The sequence below is a fragment of the Oncorhynchus mykiss genome, chromosome 3 (assembly GCF_013265735.2).
Source record: "Oncorhynchus mykiss isolate Arlee chromosome 3, USDA_OmykA_1.1, whole genome shotgun sequence".
Classification (NCBI taxonomy): domain Eukaryota; kingdom Metazoa; phylum Chordata; class Actinopteri; order Salmoniformes; family Salmonidae; genus Oncorhynchus; species Oncorhynchus mykiss.
Genome location: NC_048567.1, coordinates 18,277,127 through 18,297,990, shown reverse-complemented (window position 1 = coordinate 18,297,990; position 20,864 = coordinate 18,277,127). Strand labels below are relative to the sequence as shown.

At 44.2% G+C, this 20,864-nt stretch overlaps 2 protein-coding genes across 2 annotated transcripts; both read left to right on the top strand.

Moving 5' to 3' along the window:
- The first annotated feature begins 5,514 nt into the window (after positions 1-5,514).
- Positions 5,515-7,342, top strand: LOC110503742 (cys-Gly metallodipeptidase DUG1-like). Its single transcript, XM_021582235.2, has 4 exons — positions 5,515-5,621; positions 5,905-6,046; positions 6,140-6,717; positions 6,850-7,342. The coding sequence occupies exons 3-4, from the start codon at positions 6,326-6,328 to the stop codon at positions 6,944-6,946; spliced, it is 489 nt and encodes a 162-aa protein (XP_021437910.2). The 5' UTR covers positions 5,515-5,621; positions 5,905-6,046; positions 6,140-6,325; the 3' UTR covers positions 6,947-7,342.
- Positions 7,343-12,793: 5,451 nt separating this feature from the next.
- Positions 12,794-19,033, top strand: LOC110511708 (G-protein coupled receptor family C group 6 member A). Its single transcript, XM_021592506.2, has 8 exons — positions 12,794-13,189; positions 13,441-13,606; positions 13,747-13,881; positions 14,034-14,813; positions 15,430-15,642; positions 16,608-16,731; positions 16,963-17,267; positions 17,488-19,033. Exons 1-8 carry the CDS (start codon positions 12,993-12,995, stop codon positions 18,352-18,354), a joined length of 2,787 nt encoding a protein of 928 aa, XP_021448181.2. The 5' UTR covers positions 12,794-12,992; the 3' UTR covers positions 18,355-19,033.
- Positions 19,034-20,864: the final 1,831 nt, after the last annotated feature.

The window sequence follows — 20,864 nt, the reverse complement described above, 5'->3', positions numbered from 1 at the left end:
TGTGTTGTTTTGGAATTCTATTTCTATGCTCCCACACTCTCAGGAGTAACATGGAAATCTAAACTCACCAAACCACCCATTGCCCTCTACAAGTACAGTGCCTTGCGAAAGTATTCGGCCCCCTTGAACTTTGCGACCTTTTGCCACATTTCAGGCTTCAAACATAAAGATATAAAACTGTATTTTTTTGTGAAGAATCAACAACAGGTGGGACACAATCATGAAGTGGAACGACATTTATTGGATATTTCAAACTTTTTTAACAAATCAAAAACTGAAAAATTGGGCGTGCAAAATTATTCAGCCCCTTTACTTTCAGTGCAGCAAACTCTCTCCAGAAGTTCAGTGAGGATCTCTGAATGATCCAATGTTGACCTAAATGACTAATGAGGATAAATACAATCCACCTGTGTGTAATCAAGTCTCCGTATAAATGCACCTGCACTGTGAAAGTCTCAGAGGTCCGTTAGAGAGCATCATGAAGAACAAGGAACACACCAGGCAGGTCCGAGATACTGTTGTGAAGAAGTTTAAAGCCGGATTTGGATACAAAAAGATTTCCCAAGCTTTAAACATCCCAAGGAGCACTGTGCAAACGATAATATTGAAATGGAAGGAGTATCAGACCACTGCAAATCTACCAAGACCTGGCCGTCCCTCTAAACTTTCAGCTCATACAAGGAGAAGACTGATCAGAGATGCAGCCAAGATGCCCATGATCACTCTGGATGAACTGCAGAGATCTACAGCTGAGGTGGGAGACTCTGTCCATAGGACAACAATCAGTCGTATATTGCACAAATCTGGCCTTTATGGAAGAGTGGCAAGAAGAAAGCCATTTCTTAAAGATATCCATAAAAAGTGTTGTTTAAAGTTTGCCACAAGCCACCTGGGAGACACCAAACATGTGGAAGAAGGTGCTCTGGTCAGATGAAACCAAAATTGAACTTTTTGGCAACAATGCAAAACGTTATGTTTGGCGTAAAAGCAACACAGCTCATCACCCTGAACACACCATCCCCACTGTCAAACATGGTGGTGGCAGCATCATGGTTTGGGCCTGCTTTTCTTCAGCAGGGACAGGGAAGATGGATGGAGCCAAATACAGGACCATTCTGGAAGAAAACCTGATGGAGTCTGCAAAAGACCTGAGACTGGGACGGAGATTTGTCTTCCAACAAGACAATGATCCAAAACATATAGCAAAATCTACAATGGAATGGTTCAAAAATAAACATATCCAGGTGTTAGAATGGCCAAGTCAAAGTCCAGACCTGAATCCAATCGAGAATCTGCGGAAAGAACTGAAAACTGCTGTTCACAAATGCTCTCCATCCAACCTCACTGAGCTCGAGCTGTTTTGCAAGGAGGAATGGGAAAAAATGTCAGTCTCTCGATGTGCAAAACTGATAGAGACATACCCCAAGCGACTTACAGCTGTAATCGCAGCAAAAGGTGGCGCTACAAAGTATTAACTTAAGGGGGCTGAATAATTTTGCACGCCCAATTTTTCAGTTTTTGATTTGTTAAAAAAGTTTGAAATATCCAATAAATGTCGTTCCACTTCATGATTGTGTCCCACCTGTTGTTGATTCTTCACAAAAAAATACAGTTTTATATCTTTGTTTGAAGCCTGAAATGTGGCAAAAGGTCGCAAAGTTCAAGGGGGCCGAATACTTTCGCAAGGCACTGTATATAAGTCAGTAGCTAGAGACAAGTAGAAGCCAGTAGAACTAGATTGAGGCAAATATTGCTAGAATGTACAGTATGGAGTAAGTTATTACTTGGTTATTATCATCATCACTGGCTTCCTGTGGCATCTTACTCTCCCTCTCAGACAAAGTTCATTGTTGTTGCGTTCCTGTTACTCCACACATCGGGGCGGCAGGGTAGCCTAGTGGTTAGAGCGTTGGACTAGTAACCGGAAGGTTGCGAGTTCAAACCCCCGAGCTGACAAGGTACAAATCTGTCGTTCTGCCCCTGAACAGGCAGTTAACCCACTGTTCCCAGGCCGTCATTGAAAATAAGAATTTGTTCTTAACTGACTTGCCTGGTTAAATAAAGGTAAAATAAAAAAAATTAAAAAAAACATCGGCTTCCTCTTCTTCCTCCTCTTCTCCTGGAGCTGCAGGCATGTTGGAACCACTGTTTCAATACATAGATGACCACCAAAATCAGTTTGTTCAGGTGAGGAATGAGCACTATTATGACATTCTACTTGGAGTTGGGACTCATACCTACTCTGAACTTTACTGAACTGTATAATTATACAAATATACATGTTCTTGTGCTGTGAATAGAGAGAAACCGAAGCAAAATAATGAGAGAGAGAGAGAGACTGACTGACTGAGAGAAGAAATGTGAAGGGGTTTAACACTTTCATGATAAATACTGTGGTCTCTGATAAAGTCATCAAAATGATTCTGAGTGTGGGTCAGTGGGGCTGTTGCAGTGTTCTCTGCACGTATTCCCTGCCCTAGACAGTATTTGGCTGTGTACAGTTATTATTATACAATCTATGCAATAGTCTGACCCTTTCCTGGTTGGTGCCTGACTCAGAGGCTGAAGGAGTGGGTTGCTGTTCAGAGTGACTCAGGAGATCACACAAAATGGGGAGAAGTTGAAAGTATACTGAACATGACAGCAGTGAGGATCCAAGAGATGGGAGGCACAGTGGAGTTTGCAGATGTAGGCACTCGTCGGGAAGGCTACAATACACACCATCAGTCATGCCTATTATTCTCCAGATAATGTGACACAATTGGGTGTAATAATTTGTCTTAAAATACCTTTTAAAAATAATGTACCTTTCCGGTCTATCACATACGCTGCCCAGTGGGGAGACTGTGCCACTTCCACCAGTGATACTGGCTGAGTTTGAGAGGGACCCAAAGAAAGCTACTCTCTGTATCTACGGTCATGTGGATGTCCAGCCAGCCAAGATGGCGGATGGCTGGACCACTGACCCCTTCAATCTAACAGAAATCAAAGGTATTGCTGCATGTTACATGCCATGAATGGAGGGGTTTGATGTACATCCAAAATAATAACAGGAGCTGGACAAAAAAGGAGATTTTGAGTGAACGTAATGTCCACTCACTGTTTTGCTGGGTCAAAATGGGATATTTTAAATAAATCAAAGTTTGATTACTTAGAGAAAAGAGGAATGTCCACTCACTGTTTTGCTGCTCCCATACGGGATATTTTAATAAACCTTAGATTATATAATCACAACCAGGTTGCCTGCCTGCTATCCATAGGCCAGCTTCAGCAAGCTAATGTACCCTGGTATTACAAATGTGACAATATGAGGATGAAGGTGGCTCATGGTTTTGGTTCCCTAGGTAACCTGTATGGGCAAGGGGCCACGGACAACAAAGGGCCGGTCCTGGCCTCATGCTGTGGAGTCCTACCAGGCCACAGAGAAGGTTAGGCCCTGAAACAGCACAGATGAAATCTGAATCTTAATGTTCTGCTTGCGGTCTCTAGTTCGTTTTCAGAAATGATCTAAACCATGCAGTGTAGCTTAACATAGCAATGGTTATTAAAGGGATATCATAACCCCAATGTTTGGGGTCATTTTTATTTTACTAGGCAAGTCAGTTAAGAACAAATTCTTATTTTGAATGACGGCCTAGGAACAGTGGGTTAACTGCCTTTTTAAGGGGCAGAACGACAGATTTGTACCTTGTCAGCTCGGGGGTTTGAAATTGCAACCTTCCGGTTACTAGTCCAACGCTCTAACCACTAGGCTACCCTGCCGCCCCTAATCTGTGAGTCTGAATATAAAACAATTTGTGGGATTGTAGTGGAGTCAAACAGTAGGTGAATAAGAGACAGGTGACTGACTGGTAGGATTGCCTGGATCTAATGATTTCAGGAGATACTAGTGAATATAAAACTCATCATTGAGGGTCTGGAGGAGGTGGGCTCATACGGTCTGTTGGAGTTGACCAGGAAGAGAAACGACAGCTTCTTTGCAGATGTGGACTTCATAGTGATCTCTGACAACGTGTGGGCGACCAGAACCCCAGCCCTGACCTATGGAACCAGAGGGAGCAGATATTTCTTTGTGGAGGTGATGATATATCTCATTTGATTGCTCAAATAAAAATATGACACACTCTACCAGGGTACCATTTGTTCAGTATGTTCCTCTGTTACGTGTTTCAGGTTGATTGCCCTAAACTGGACTTCCATCCTGGAGTGTATGGGGGTTCGATCCAGGAGCCCATGTCAGATCAGATAGCCTTACTGGGTGAGATACAGAGGCGTTTGACTGACAGCTCTATCCAGTCGTCAAAAAAAGAGAGGCGCAACTCTCTTGTCTGATAGACAAAGTTATATATTCATTCCGTTAGAGTTCAGGTCAGAAGTCCCTGCACCAAGCAAAAAATGAAGATAAAGGTGTATGTGAGCTGAGGTGCTTATCCAAACTCAGTTCCAGTTAAAACATGTTTCATCCCAAAATGTCTTCATTATTTCTTATTCCTCCCAAACAGGAAGTCTGTTAGATCACACAGGTAAGATCCTGGTTCCTGGGGTCACTGATGATGTCGCGCCCCTCAGAGGAAGCTCTATGACAACATCAGCTTTGACCTGGAGGAGATGAAGAGTGTGACTGGGGTCAAACACTTCCTACAGGACACTAAGGTACTTGTCTGACCAATTATGGTCATTGCCATGCCAAACATTGAAAATTGGCCTAACAACCATTGGAGTTGGCTAGACAAAACTAATCTGGGCGTAAGGATGAAGACGTGTTCTGTCAGTGGGTACTGTAGAAGTCGATGTTTGACAGAGTGTGATTACCTTTTTTGGGATACACCCTATCTGAGCTATATAACATGGGGCAGCAGGTAGCCTAGTGGTTAGAGCGTTGGACTAGTAACCGAAAGGTTGCAAGATCGAATTTCCGAGCTGACAAGGTAAAAATCTGTCATTCTGCCCCTGAACAAAGCAGTTAACCAATTGTTCCTAGGCCGTCATTGAAAATAAAAATTTGTTCTTAACTTTTTATGGCTGCAGGGGCAGTATTGAGTAGCTTGGATGAAAAGGTGCCCATTGTAAACGGCCAGCTCCTCAGTCTCAGTTGCTAATATATGCATATTATTATCCATATTAACATTATGGATGTTGGATAGAAAACACTCTGAAGTTTCTAAAACTGTTTCAATTATGTCTGTGAGTATAACAGAACTCATATTGCAGGCAAAAACCTGAGAAATTCCACTTTCTGTTCGTATTTTTTCTGGGGGTGGCAGATTTTCAACCAAGCTCTCATTGAAATTACAGGGAGATATGGACGAGTTTTCACTTCCTACGCCTTCCACTAGATGTCAACAGTTAATACAACTTTGTTTGATGACTCTAATGTGAAGGGGGGGTCGAATGAGACAGGAAATAGTCACCACTGCCACGAGTTGACCATGCTTTCACCATGCGCGTTCACAGGGGAAGCACCTGCGTTCCATTGGTCATCTGAAGTCATTCTCATTCTCATTCTCATTCTCAGGGCCTTCTCAGAACCAAGCACCAAAACTGTCATCCCCAAACAGGTTACAGGGAAGTTCTCCATCCGACAGGTCCCCAACATGGACCCTCCAGATGTGGAGAGGAAGGTACAGAGTATCTACCTGTCATGGTTTGAATGACAGGTGTACCAGGGTTGGGACAGGAGAATACCCATAACAAATCCTTTAAGGATCAACGTCTGCTAAATTACCAAAATGTAAATGTATTGGTCTCTGAGTAAGTGTACAGTATAGAAAAGTTGGCTCGCTCTATCTTGGTCACTCTAAGAGTCCATGTGTATATTTAAAACCCCGAGACCAATCCTAACATAGCCACCCTCCTCAAGCCTCCATGTCCAACTCTCCTCTGTCACAATACCATGTTTCACAGGTGAAGGAGCACCTTCAGCAGATCTTCTCCACTCTAAAAAGTCCTAACAGGCTGAGGGTGACCACAACTGTTGGGGCTAAACCATGGGTGGCTAACCTGAAGGACCCACTGTGCATTGACGGACAAAGGGCAGTCAGAGAGGGTCAGTTGTAGAGGCCATTTACATAACCTCTCTCATTTGAAACCATGTCTAACTTCATTGTTTAAGTTAAGATGCGGTTTATCCTTGTGTTAGTGTTTGGAGTGGAACCGGAGCTGATCCGTGAGGGCTCCACCATCCCTATCGCTCTGAACTTCCAAGAGGAGATGGAACCGGAGCTGATCCGTGAGGGCTCCACCATCCCTATCGCTCAGAACTTCCAAGAGGAGATGGAACCGGAGCTGATCCACCATCCCCATCGCTCTGAACTTCCAAGAGGAGATGGAACCGGAGCTGATCCGTGAGGGCTCAACCATCCCTATCGCTCAGAACTTCCAAGAGGAGATGGAACCGGAGCTGATCCGTGAGGGCTCCACCATCCCTATCGCTCAGAACTTCCAAGAGGAGATGAAACCGGAGCTGATCCGTGTGGGCTCCACCATCCCCATCGCTCTGAACTTCCAAGAGGAGATGGAACCAGAGCTCATCCATGAGGGCTCCACCATCCCCATCGCTCTGAACTTCCAAGAGGAGATGGAACCGGAGCTGATCCGTGAGGGCTCCACCATCCCTATCGCTCTGAACTTCCAAGAGGAGACAGGCAAGAGTGTGATGATGCTGCCTATAGGTGGCCATGATGATGGAGAGCACTCTCAGAATGAGAAGATCAGCAGGTAAGAGGAGATGAGAAAAGAAGAGATACGATTCCAGACGTTTCTCCCCTAAATTTGTTTTTTTTACATGGCAGATTAATCATGGCAAACGTCATCTTCAGTAAAATACTGAATCTTGTTTTTCTCTCTCAGGTACAACTACATTGAGGGGACGAAGCTGTTAGCTGATTATTTTGATGAGATCTCACTACTACAGAAGGTGCAGGATATATTTCCATCCAAGCTGTGACCATGATAATTATGTTGTAGGTGACAGTATTGTGCTAGTTGAGTGCCTGGGTTTACATCAATAATGGCTGATCCCATGCTGTGACTCCACTCTCCCAGGGTTTCTCAGGGGGAGTGTGATATCCAAGAACCACATGTACATTTCACCACACAATGAATAACTTACACACTAGTACATGTGTGAAACAGGACAAATACAACCACCCCTATTTGACCTTTGAACAGGTATTATTACATAGCCTGAATGAGGTTTATTACTTACCATAGGAACAACATTTTAGCACCCTCTAGTATAACTATTTCTACTATTTGTATTTTATGCATGTATTCTACTCTGGATGAACTAATAAAGGGGGCAAAGACAAACGGTGGCATGTCTTGTGAAATAAATGTATTGGCTGACTCAATAAACACTTAAGTGTTATCCAAATGTAAAAAATAAAATACTTGAGTCTTGTGGGAACATTTCCGGAAAAAAGGGGAGTCACCACACTTGCGTCTTTCACTTTGAACAAAAACATTTTTATATTGCACTTTAGATAGATATCATCCGTTACTTATTTGTGTGACTTGTCTGGATGTCAGTGTGGGCTCTCAAGAGAAGATAAGCTATGTGCACACTGCCCACAAAATGAGGTGGAAACTGAGCTGCGCTCCCTAACCTCCTGCCAAAAGTATGACCATATTAGAGACACATATTTCCCTCAGATTACACAGACCCAAAATAATTTGAAAACAAACCCAATTTTGATAAACTCCCATATCTATTGAGTGAAATACCACAGTGTGCCATCACAGCAGCAAAATGTGTGACCTGTTGCCACAATAAAAGGGCAACACATGAAGAACAAACACCATTGGAAAGGAAAGGAGACTAGTCATGAACTTACAGGATAAGAGACATGAACTGAGGTCGTTAAACAACCATCACTAACAGAGTGGCTGCTGGTATCGCATACCCCCTGACAGAATATGGTATCGCATACCCCCTGACAGAAACCGTGTCATTTTGAACACTGCCAAGTGGAATGGAGGAATGTTCCTTCATCTAAGCCACATCTAAAACATAGGGAGGAGATATCTGGGTTGAACTTGTGCAGTCTAGATGGGGTGATATAGAGCTGATGAGGGAAATTAAACTGGATCAGTCAATGTGGATGTAACACCATCCCTGCATAGGTCACTCCATAGATCCTCATCTAGATCAATACCCAGATCTTTTTCCCATCTAGGTCGGGGTTTATCTAGCTCAGACAGTGTTAGTCCTGACATAAGAGCATCGTATACACAGGAAATGGTCTCGAACAGTGGTTGGTCTGCGTGGCAGAGTTGTTCAATAGGTGACATCTTAGGTAGGTTCCATTGTCCCTTGAGAGTCACCCTAATAAAGTTTCGTAGTTGTAGGTAGCTAAAGAAGTCCCTGTTAGGCAAGTGGTATTTCTGTTTCAGCTGATCAAAAGACATAAGAACTCCCTCCTCGTAACAATGTTCCAGAAGAGTGATACCCTTATCTGACCATGGTCTAAAGTTACTATTCTGGAAAAACATACGAATCAATCTATTGTTCCATAAAGGGGTTTTAGGGGAAAGGAATCCCCCTCGTCTGAACAGCTCGTGCAGTTTGCACCATGCCAGGACAGAATGTATGATTAAAGGGTTGTCTGATGGTTTTTATAGATTTTCTGTCCCATTTGTAAAACAATTCTGCCCCATTTGTAAAACAATTCTGCCCCAGTTTCATCATTTACCTCAAGCTTTTCAATGTTCAACCATGAGGGAGAGGGACCATTGTCAGACCTCTGATCCAGAAACCTAGACTGTGCAGCCCAGTAGTACATTCTAAAATTGGGGAGGTTTAAGCCCCCTTGACTGTAATCAAGGGTCAGTTTATCCAAGCTTACCCTAAGGGTTTTGCCGTGCCAGATATTCCGTCTGGTCAGCTTGTCGAGAGAGGAAAAAAAATGCTGTGGGAACAGGGATAGGGAGAGATTGAAACAGATATAGAAATCTGGGTAGGACATTCATTTTAATTACATTGATTCTACCCAGTAGAGTGAGAGGTAAGTCCATCCATTTACAAAGGTCACCCTCCACCTTTTGCAACAAACTGGCCAGATTGAGTTTATAGAGGTTGTTCAGATTACCATCCACCATTATGCCCAAATATGTGAAGCCCATAGGCAACCTTCTAAAAGGAAACTTGTGCTTGATGGTATGATGGTCAAAGACAGACAACAGTAAGATTTCGCTTTTATCAAAATTGACCTTATATCCAGAGAAAGAACTATAACACTGTAGTAGGATCTGCAAGTGAGAGAGCGAGTGTTCTGGGTTTGTTAGAAATAAGATAAGGTTGTCCGTAAAGAGTGATAAATTATGGGTATGGGGGCCCACCTCAAAGACATGTATGTCAGGGCACGTTCTAATAGCCTCAGCCAACGGTTCGATGGCGAGGGCAAAGAGGTGGGGGCTAATTGGGCAACCTTGTCTGTTCCCCCTATAAAGAGGGAAAGAGGAGGAAGTAATCCCATTGGTAGCAATCCTAGCTTTAGGAGATTTGTAGAGTGATTTTATCACATTTACAAACACGGTACCTAAACCAAACTTTTCCAAGACGCGAAAGAGGTATGGCCATTCAACCCTATCAAAGGCCTTTTCAGCGTCGAGGGAGACTGCGACACTAGGTATTTTGTTTTTGTTAGCAAGGTGAATTATATCAAAGAACCTTCTGAGATTATTGGGGGACAATCTATTAATTATGAAGCCAGTCTGATCTGGGTTGACCAACAGGGGAAGACATGACTCCAGTCTCTTAGATAGCATCTTTGTGACCAGTTTACAATCTGTGTTAAGGAGAGAGATTGGTCTATAGGAGGCGCACTTTAGCGGGTTTTTCCCTTTCTTGTGGATTACAGCAATCACTGCTTGAGAGACAGATTCTGGAAAGCAGTTGTCTTCCCTGGCTTTTTTAAGTACCTCCATAAGGTAGGGGACCAACAGCTCCCTAAATTCTTTATAGAACTCTGGAGGGAAGCCATCCTCCCCAGGAGATTTATTAGAAGGTAAAGATTTAATGGCCTCCAACAATTCAGGAACTGAGAAGTGTTCACTCAGGCGCTCGCTGTCTTTCCCTGACAGGCATGGGAGGTTGAGAGAGGAGAGAAAGGAGTCGATCTCTGATAGATCATCGCTTGATTGGGAAGTGTAGAGGTCTTCATAGTATTTCTTAAGTATTATTAATTTCAATAGGGTCGAAAGATCTCATTAGTAAGAGTTTCTATAGCATTAATTGTCCTCTTACTTTCCTCTGCTTCAGTTGCCATGCCAATACTTTGTGAGGTTTCTCTCCAAGCTAGTATTAACGCTTTTTTGATTTAGTGATGGCCCTCTCAGCTTGATATGTGTTCAGAATATTATATTTAAGTTTTTTATTTACCAAAAGCCTGTATAGATCTTTAGTCGGGCCTCTTTGGTAGGTTCTCTAGCTCTGAGATTTCAGATTCAAGGGCACTCAGTTCCGCACCGTGTTTTCTCTTCAGCCCTTTAGTATAGGAAATGATCGGTCCCCTCAGATAGGCCTTCAATGTGTCCCAAAGAAAGAAACTGTCAGGAGCGGAACCATTATGCCAAAAACCCTAGACCCACTTCAATTTGCATACCGCCACAGATGATGCAATCTCTATTGCACTCAACACTACCCTTTCTCACCTGGACAAAAGGAACACCTATGTGAGAAAGCAATTAATTGAGTACGGCTCAGCGTTCAACACCATAGTGCCCTCAAAGCTCATAACTAAGCTAAGGACCCTGGGACTAAACACCTACCTCTGTAACTGGATCCTGGACTTCCTGACGGGCCGCCCCCAGGTGGTAAGGGTAGGTAACAACACATCCGCCACACTGAACCTAACGCAGGGGTCCCTCAGGTGTGCATGCTCAGTCCCCTCCTGTACTCCTTGTTCACTCATGACTGCATGGCTAGAAATGACTCCAACACCATCATCAAGTTTTCCGATGACACAACAGTGGTAGGCCTGATCACCGACAATGATGAGACAGCCTATAGGCAGGAGGTCAGAGACCTGGCCGTATGGTGCCAGGACAACAACCTCTCCCTCAATGTGATCAAGACAAAGGAGATGATTGTGGACTACAGGGAAAGGAGGACCGAGCACGCACCCATTCTCTTCGATGATGCTATAGTGGAGCAGGTTGAGAGCTTCAAGTTCCTTGGTGTCCACATCACCAACAAACTATCAAGGTCCAAACACACTAAGACAGTCATGAAGATGGCACGACAAAGCCTATTCCCCCTCAGGAGACCGAAAAGATTTGGCATGGGTCCTCAGATACTCAAAATGTTCTATAGCTGCACCATTGAGAGCATCCTGACGGGTTGCATCACAGCCTGGTATGGCAACTGCTCGGCCCCTGATCGCAAGGCACTACAGAGCATAGTGCGTACGGCCCAGTACATCACCGAGGCCTAGCCTCCTGCCATCCAGGACCGCTATACCAGGCGGTGTCAGAGGAAGGCCCTAAAACTTGTCAAAGACTCCAGCCACCCTAGTCATAGACTGTTCTCTCTGCTACCGCATGTCAAGTGGTACCGGAGTGCCAAGTCTTGGTCCAAAAGGCTTCTTAACAGCTTCTACCCCAAAGCCCCCCATTCCCTATTTTATACTGCTGATACTCTCTGTTTATTATCTATGCATAGTCACTCTACCTACAGGTACATCTTACCTCAATTACCTCGACTAACCGGTACCCCCTGTATATAGCATCACTATTGTTTAATTATTTGTTACTTTTATTTTCTATTTTTTTCTGAACACTTCGTTTTCTTAAAACTGCATTGTTGGTTAAGGGCTTGTAAGTAAGCATTTCACTGTAAGGTCTCTACACCTGCTGTATTCGGCACATGTGACAAATAACAATTGATTTGATTTGATTGGAGCGAGGGAAAGGTTAATGGAGAAAAGTACAGCGAGATATTTGATGAAAACCTGCTTCAGTGCGCTCAGGACAGGACGTCAGACTGGGGAGAAGGTTCAACTTCCAACAGGACAACGACCCTAAACACACAGCAAGACAATGTAAAAGTGGTCTCTAAACGTCCTTGAGAGTGGCCCAGCCAGAGCCCGGACTTGAACCCGATCAAGCATCTCTGGAGAGACCTGAAAATAGGTGTGCAGCGACACACCCCATCCAACCTGACAGAGCTTGAAAGGATCTGCAGAAAACAATGAAAGAAACTCCCCAAATACAGGTGTGCCAAGTTTGTAGCGTCATATCCAAGAATACTTGAGGCTGTAATCGCTGCCAACGGTGCTTCAACAAAGTGCTGATTAAAGGGTCTGAATACTTATGTAAATGTAATATATTTCAGTGTATTTTTAATACTTTTGCAAAAAAAATCTGTTTTTGATTTATGGTGTATTGCATTATGGTGTATTGTGTGTAAATTGATGAGGGAAAAAACTATTCAATTAATTTTAGAATAAGGATGTAACGTATCAAAATGTGGAAAAAGTCAAGGGGTTCTGAATACATTCAGAATACACTGTGTTATCCAAGTGTTTTTTTAAATTATTATTGTGAGAACTTTTCAGGAAAAGCAGTGTCAGTCAACACACTTAAGTCTTTCCCCTTCAACAATAAATGTTTATATTGTACTTCAGATAGAGATCAGCTGTGACTTACATTTGTGTGACTTGTCATCTTTAGCTGGAGCAAGTGAGTCAGTCAGTGTGGATGTCTGTCAGAGAGAGTGGGCTGGGCTGGGAGGGGGCAGGGTTATGCAGACATTAGATGAGATTAGGAGGAAGCAACAGGTGTGTTTTTGCTGAAGATACTATCAGGTCACTGTGTCAGTCTGCTAGATGAGCTTACAGAGTGAGAGAGAGAGAGAGAGAGAGAGAGAGAGAGAGAGAGAGAGAGAGAGAGACTGACAGACAGACAGACAGTCGGGGAGGGAGCGGGAGTGTGTGAGAGAAACTGCAACGAGAGACACCAAAATTGAGAATTGGACAGTACACCAGAGAAAAATGGCACCCATGGGTGATGTTCTCCACCTGTTAGTCATCCTGTCCTTGTTGGAGAAGGGCAATGCCAAAGTGGGAGACTTCAAAGCAGCAGGAGCCACAGCACCAGGAGATATCATCATTGGAGGGCTGTTTCCCATCCATGAGGGAGTAGAGGAATCCCCCAACATCTCAGCACCCCATGAACCACAGTGTGCCAGGTACAGTAAGTGCCAAAATAAGATTGGGTGTTGTAAATAGATTCCTGAGGATTCTCTCTCTCTCTCTCTCTTTCTCTCTGTGGGGTGTATGTGATTCTGTCCGCATTTATGACTAAGTGTTCGTGAGAAAGAGTTTATTTATTCTGACAGGTTAACCACAGACAGTGTGATGATCCAACTATGCCTTATGTACCTTACACAAAAAACACGCGCGCACACACACACACACACACACACACACACACAAACAGGTTCAACATGGACGGGTTCACCCAGGCATTGGCTATGATCCACGCTGTAGAGTCGGCCAACAGATCCCCTGTCCTGACTACACTAGGGATCTCTCTGGGGTACCGTATCCACGACTCCTGCTCTGATGTCACCACCGCTCTGAGGGCCTCAGCTGACTTCACACAGGTAAAGGCTCTTTAGCCGAAACGTTGGTCAAATCAATCCACAGCAAGTATAGATAAGTGTGTGACCTCTTCTTCATTTGTATAGTTTACCTTCCATTGGCCAGCATCTCATTTAAATGACATACATTCTTTACTTCAAAGGATCCCACCACGGACTGTGGGGGAGGGGCCAACACCTCTAACTCTTCCCCGCCAATAATGGCCGTCATAGGGGCCTCTTCCTCTGAGATTTCCATCTCCGTTGCTCGGCAACTCAACCTAAAGCTCATCCCTCAAGTAAGCAGCCAAAACCCACCCACAGAGTGACGGTTGATGGACAGTAACAACATAAATAATAATAAAGTACTGAGTTGTGTTGAATAAATGAAATGACAGCAATGATGATACAGATGAAATTAGAGGAAATTAATTCTCTCTTCGAATCACAGATCAGTTACGCCTCCACTGCCATCATCCTGAGTGACAAGAACCGTTTCCCTGCTTTCCTGAGGACCGTACCTAGCGACGTGTACCAGACACAGGCCATGGTCCAGTTGCTTAGCGACAGCAAATGGACCTGGGTGGGCGTGGTCACAACGGATGGAGACTACGGCCGCTCTGCCTTGGACAGCTTCGTCTCCCAGGCAACCGCCTCAGGGATCTGTGTGGCCTTCAAGGAGATCCTCCCTAATTCACTAACGAGTCCTGACAGCGAATCAGCAATCAGCCAAGCCGCCGCCACCCTCCTCAGGAACCCCAATGTCAAGGTGGTGGTGTCATTCGCCAAGCCTACTCAGATGATGTACCTATACCAGAAGCTGAGGAGTCTGGGGTCGGGGCTGGGGGAGAGGGTATGGGTGGCCAGTGACAGCTGGTCCTCGTCCAAGGAGGTCCTGGGAGAAATGGACCTCCCAGATATTGGCAATGTGGTGGGCTTCTCCTTCAAAAGAGGCAACCTGGCTCCTTTCCATCGCTACCTGATGAACCTGAGTGACAATGATGTCATAGGAAACAACTCCTTCCTAAAGGAGTTCTACTCACTGCCAAACAGGTCGGAAAACTCTGGGGTTTTGTCCTCCTCCACAGTCCCAGCAGAGATCCTGATAAACAACAGCCATGTGAACTTAGTCTTCAATGTGGAGATGGCTGTCAGTGCCATCGCCCATGCAGTGGCTGATATCTGCAGCAAAAAGGACTGCAAGACACCAGGCACGGTCCAACCCTGGCAGGTAGCTACTGCACAACTCCTCATGTCTACAGCACACACTAATATTCACTGAATATACCAAACATGAGGAACACCTTCCTAATATTGAGCTGCACCCCCACTTTTGCCCTCAGAACAGCCTCAAATTGTCGGGGCATGGACTCTACAAGGTGTCGAAAGTGGTCTACAGTGATACTGGCCCATGTTGACTCCAATGCTTCCCACAGTTTTGTCAAGTTGGTTGGATGTCCATTGGGTGGTGGACCACTCTTGAGTCACATAGGAAACTGTTGAGCATGATATACCCAGCAACATTGCAGTTCTTGACACCTGGCACATAATACCATATCCCGTTCAAAGGCACTTAATAGCACACATACACAATCCATGACTCAATAGTCTCAAGTCTTAAAAATCCTTCTTTAACCTGTCTCCTCCCTTTCATCTACACTGATTGAAGTGGATTTAACATGTGACATGAATAAGGGATCACAGCTTTTATCTGGATTCATCTGGTCAGTCGATATCATGGAAAGAGCAGGTGTTCTCAATGTTTTCTATACACAGTGTATTTTGGATATGGCTTGGGTCTATGGTATGTGAACTTACATATGAAAATGCATTTGCATTCATTTCAGGTGCTTGGAGCCCTGAAGGACAGTTGCTTTGAGCTGGAGGGGAAAAGCTACAGTTTTGACCAGAAAGGAGACATCAACCTGGGCTATGATGTAACCTTGTGGAGGTCTGTGAGAGGGGTCATCAACGTCCATGACGTTGCAGCTGAGTACCATCCAATCAACAACAGCTTCAGCTACACCAGCGGAAACACCAAAAATCTTACTGACCTGAGGGTAAGGGTAAGGGTTAGGGTGAGGATAAAGGTTAGGTCTCAATCTTTGTGTCTGTTTGCTAGGCTGCCACACAAAGGTTCAAATACACATCCATATTAACCTATCCCACTTCACATAGAGACACAAACACAAACAGGCCGGAATGTCAAATAATCTACTTTTTCCTTTCACAAAGTGACGAAAGAACTTAACATACCTGTTTGAGAGACTTCTCAGCTAGACTGTAAAACAAGTAAAGATGGAAATTAAATAACTCCTAATCAGTGAAACAATGGGCATTGTTTGAATGTGAAAACCACATACCTTGGCACATACTGGGAGCACCTGTCTGTTATCACACATTCCTGTTAGATCTCAGTGATGATCTAAAAAACAAAACTCATAATTACCAGAGCATATAATCATTGGTTGAATAGTTTGAATACACCTGGCCTATTGAACACGGTTTTAAATCGAGAGATAGTTTAAACTGTGCCCAGGAAACTGGCCTTACACGTAAAGGCTTATTTGAATACTACTATTAATAGATTTAAGTCACAGTTTTCTTGGGTCAGTGTAACGGGATTCTTCCGTCGAAGGAGAGGAGGACCAAAATGCAGCATGGTTGAAATTCATGTTTGTTTTTAATAAGAAAACTATACATGAATAAACTACAAAAACAACAAACGTGTAAACCCAAAACAGTCCCGTGTGACACAAACACTGACACAGGAGACAATCACCCACAAACCCCAACACCAAACACCTAAATATGGTTCCCAATCAGAGACAATGACTAACACCTGCCTCTGATTGAGAACCATATCAGGCCAAACACAGCACAGAAACAGACAAACTAGACACACAACATAGAATGCCCACTCAGATCACACCCTGACCAAACAAAACATAGAAACATACAAAGCAAACTATGGTCAGGGTGTGACAGTCAGCCATTTAAATTAGTGCATTGTGTCCCGGTGCAGGATGTGGTGTCTGTTTGCTCGCCTAGCTGTGAACCTGGGAAGTTCAAGAAGTTTGCTCAGGGTCAGCACACCTGCTGCTATGAATGCATCAACTGCACTGAGAACCACTACTCCAATAACACTGGTTAGTTCTCCTGTCCTGTCTCTCTATACACACCAGTGTACTCTATCTCTCCTCAGTAAACAGGTGTTGCCCTGTTGTTCACACAATCTTCCTCCATGTCTTCAATATGTTATTTAAGATTTCCCAACACTGTTCTTATCCAAAACATGTAGTACTAGGCAACAGCAAACATATTTCTAAATGCTAGACAGTTGTTCAAGCACTGTCCTACCTTACAACCCTTCTCTCCAGACATGGACCAGTGTCTCTCTTGTGACACAAAGAGAGAGTGGTCCCTGGAAGGGAGCTCTGGGTGTACCCATAAGACCCTGGAGTTCTTCTCCTGGCAGGATGGCTTTGCGGTGGCGCTGCTGACACTGGCGGCCCTGGGCATCGTCCTGGTTCTCCTGGTGGGGGCGCTCTTCCTACACCACCACCAGACCCCCGTTGTGAGGGCTGCCGGGGGGCCTCTCTCCCAGATCATCCTGCTCTCTCTAGTGGGAAGTTTTGTTAGTGCTGTGTTCTTTGTAGGTCATCCCAGCAGCCTACAGTGTAAGGTATGTATGGTACACACAGTTTGGGAAACACTGCTATAATGTACTGTCTGAATGTATCAGTGTTATTTTGTGAATTCATGGTTTATTGTGTGTGTATTGTTCTGAACCTTTTGTTAATTTGTGGTAAGGAATTCAGTTTGTAAACGGAAAGAGAATCTAAATACAAAGAGATAATACATTTCTGTCTCAATGTCTCATATCTTCTCATCTCATCATCAAGGTGCGTCAGGTGCTGTTTGGCCTCAGCTTCACCCTGTGTGTTTCCTGCATCTTGGTCAAGTCCCTGAAGATCCTGCTGGCCTTCCAGCTCAACCCTGACCTAAAGGATGTTCTCCGCCGCCTCTACCAACCGTATGCCATCATCTGTCTCTGCGTGGCCCTACAGGTCCTCACCTGCACCCTGTGGCTGGTCCTGCAGAGCCCCCGGGAGAAGGCCACAGTCTTCACCACCACTGTGTTGGCCGAGTGTGACGAAGGCTCCCAAGTGGCGTTTGGTGTGATGCTGTGCTACATCGCTGTCCTGGCGCTCGTATGTTTTGCCTGCGCGTTTAAAGGCCGCAAGCTGCCACAGAAGTACAACGAGGCCAGGTTCATCACCTTCAGCATGCTCCTCTACCTGATGTCCTGGCTGATATTTGTGCCCGTCTATGTGACCACCTCTGGGAAGTACCTGCCAGCAGTGGAGATGGTGGTCATCCTCATCTCCAACTATGGCGTCCTCAGCTGTCATTTCTTCCCCAAGTGCTACGTCATCCTCTTCAAGAAGGAGCACAACACCAAGAGTGCCTTCATGAAGAACGTGTATGACTATTCCAGAAAGGGCATTACTGACTCTAGCTCTGTCTCTGAGATTTCAGTCTCTCAGACAGAAGGGTATCGCATCAGTCACCCTTACTCCATCAGTTCACCTTCCTTCTTCATGTCTCCTCCACCAGTAGAACCCACAGCACCTCAGAATTACTGGTCCGTTGACCAGAACATTCAGAGCATTGACACTGTAACCCATTGCACCGTAGTAGATCATGGAGTGTTTGTCACAGGTCAGCTGACTCGAACGCACCGTCTCAGGAGAAGCATGAGCCTATGAGTGGAGTGGACCAGTGTCTGGAACTTTTACATCTTACAGTACATCACACAGTGTGTCTCTGTGATCCTATCTTTGGTTTGACTGTTCCCATTTTGCTTAGTCTACTGGTATGTTTTTTGCCCAAATTGGTTGTTGACTTTTACATTCAAGGCAATTTAGGTAACACTTTATTTGACACTGCTATTGTCAAACTCTGTCATACACTGTTATATTCATCTATCAATATTTGTATTGGTTAAGCACCAATGGTGTACAGGGTTTATTTATTTCTGAACTGCATAAGATTTCTATACTGTGTGAAATGTTCTAACTAAGCATCGTGGAGGATGTTGGTTTTTGCTATAGATATACCATCATGCTGTGTGTTGGATCCCTGATTAGGCCGTTTCTATGTGTAATGTATACAGTAAACAGCATTTCTATCTATTATGGGGGCTGATGCAACAGGATACAAATGAGATATTACATTTCATATTGAAAACAAGTCTACGATGAACACAATAGTTGGAATTTGTGTCAGTTTCTTAATGCATGCCTGGTTTGTCAGTGGACGTTATTGAAGTTCTCACATATTTCTAAGTACCTTGACATGTATTTCCACATTATTCATGTATATTATTCATGTATATATTAACATTACTTTGTGTACAGTATATTAAACGTTTGAATGTGCAGTTGACTTTCAGTTGCTGTTTCCATGCTCTAAATACACGTCCATTCAAATACTTACCCATTTAAGCAGGTGTAACTTCTCTCTCTGTGTATGTTGACATCTTGACACCATATCTGCTTCTTCTCACTGTCTGCTCTGTTTTCAGAGCCCACCTGATGAGCACACCTATGCTGTCTATTTAGGCTGCAGGTCTAATGCCACAGTGACACAATATGAGAGAGAGAGAGAGAGAGAGAGAGAGAGAGAGAGAGAGAGCTGCTAGCATTTTCCCAGTGCCCAAACACATGTGCTTGTAGTAACTGTACTACACTGAGCTCTTCCTCCAAAGCTCAAATATCCCGGGCTCTACGGTAGTAGAACATTCCATGAATGAACTCTGGGCTTCTGCTCTGCTGCTGAACAGTAGTCTCAGAAACCTGACCCTAGGCAACAGTACAGGCTAAGGTCTGGTTTCAATGACAAACTCTTTTGGCAACATCGATAAGGTGAAAAAAATTCAGACAGACAACTATCTCAACAAATCACGAGGAAGACATGCCAGAACGGCAAGATTTGAAACCAAAGTTTGCAGGAAAATCCTTTGCAGTGATTTAAGTGAAAGTAGTTGATCCAAACTAGCCACTTGCAAAATGAACTTATTCAAAATAACCTCTGTTATCCCCATCTTGCTAGCTACTATTTTAGATTTTGAAACTAGACCCTAGTCACTGCTGAGAACAGCATGTCTGCTCTATATCTCTATGTCTTTGTGGTACAGGGGCTGTTTTTAGACCAGAGAGCATGTTTCTGTGCAAACGGATAGGCCCAAATCCATGATAGTAACTCAATCTTCCATTGACATCAGTGCATTATTAACAATAAGTTTGAATTAAGTGCGCACATCTGAAGATATTTTTCATCTCATCTCTGTTGTCTCCTTCTCATCAGTAACTCCAGTGAACTTCCACTCCTGTCCCTGCCATTGTCACCAGACTCGCCTTCAAAGTTGGCTGCAATGCGAAACGCCCACTTTGACTTGACCAAGTTTCTGAGGTGTGAGTCATTGAGGAGATGTTGAAACTTCGGTCTGTCCTAAATTCCATCAAACAACAGGTGATGATGAAGACTGCACAATCATTGGAATGAGGAAACAAACTATCTCAAAAAACAAAATCTGAAACCCATAGACATGCATCCATACCGAAGTGTGTGTGTGTGTGTGTGTGTGTGTGTGTGTGTGTGTGTGTGTGTGTGTGTGTGTGTGTGTGTGTGTGTGTGTGTGTGTGTGTGTGTGTGTGTGTGTGTGTGTGTGTGTGTGTGTGTGTGTGTGTGTGTGTGCTTGGAGCGTCTGTCTGTTTTATAGGAATTAAACAGACAAGTTCCGTGGAAACTATTACTGCTTTTGTGCAGAATAACCCTACAGAGGTCAAGTCAAAATCCCCTCAATTCCATCCACCAAGAGACCTTACATTATTTCTAAGATAGAAGTTAATATATTTTTTCTTCATTATTTTACAGTCAAGTCCACATTAACCTCTCATGGAAGAGCCAGACAACAGCTCCATGAGTAAGTCCAGCTTCACTCACAGCCCTCTGTGGTCCATTGGGTTAAAGGAAACATAACCACAATGGTGGCATGATACACTTATCATGTTTTAGGGAAGACCCAGATGCAGATAGTGTTGAAGTTACACAAGTTTATTGCTAGAACAGGGGGCAGGAAAAACAACAGGTCAAGGGCGAGTCCAAAAGGTACAGAACAGCAGGCAGTCTCAGGGTCAGGGCAGGCAGAGTTCAATAATCCAGTGTGGTGTGGTGGGGCAAGGTACAGCACAGCAGGTAGGCTCAGGGTTAGGGC

Excerpts from the sequence above, each read along its gene's own strand:
- LOC110503742 (XM_021582235.2), top strand. The coding sequence starts at position 6,326 with ATGGAACCGGAGCTGATCCGTGAGGGCTCAACCATCCCTATCGCTCAG. Across the intron at positions 6,718-6,849 it reads CAGAATGAGAAGATCAGCAG|GTACAACTACATTGAGGGGA; the intron begins GTAAGAGGAGAT and ends TTTCTCTCTCAG.
- LOC110511708 (XM_021592506.2), top strand. The coding sequence starts at position 12,993 with ATGGCACCCATGGGTGATGTTCTCCACCTGTTAGTCATCCTGTCCTTG. Across the intron at positions 13,607-13,746 it reads CCTCAGCTGACTTCACACAG|GATCCCACCACGGACTGTGG; the intron begins GTAAAGGCTCTT and ends TTTACTTCAAAG. Across the intron at positions 15,643-16,607 it reads AAAATCTTACTGACCTGAGG|GATGTGGTGTCTGTTTGCTC; the intron begins GTAAGGGTAAGG and ends GTCCCGGTGCAG.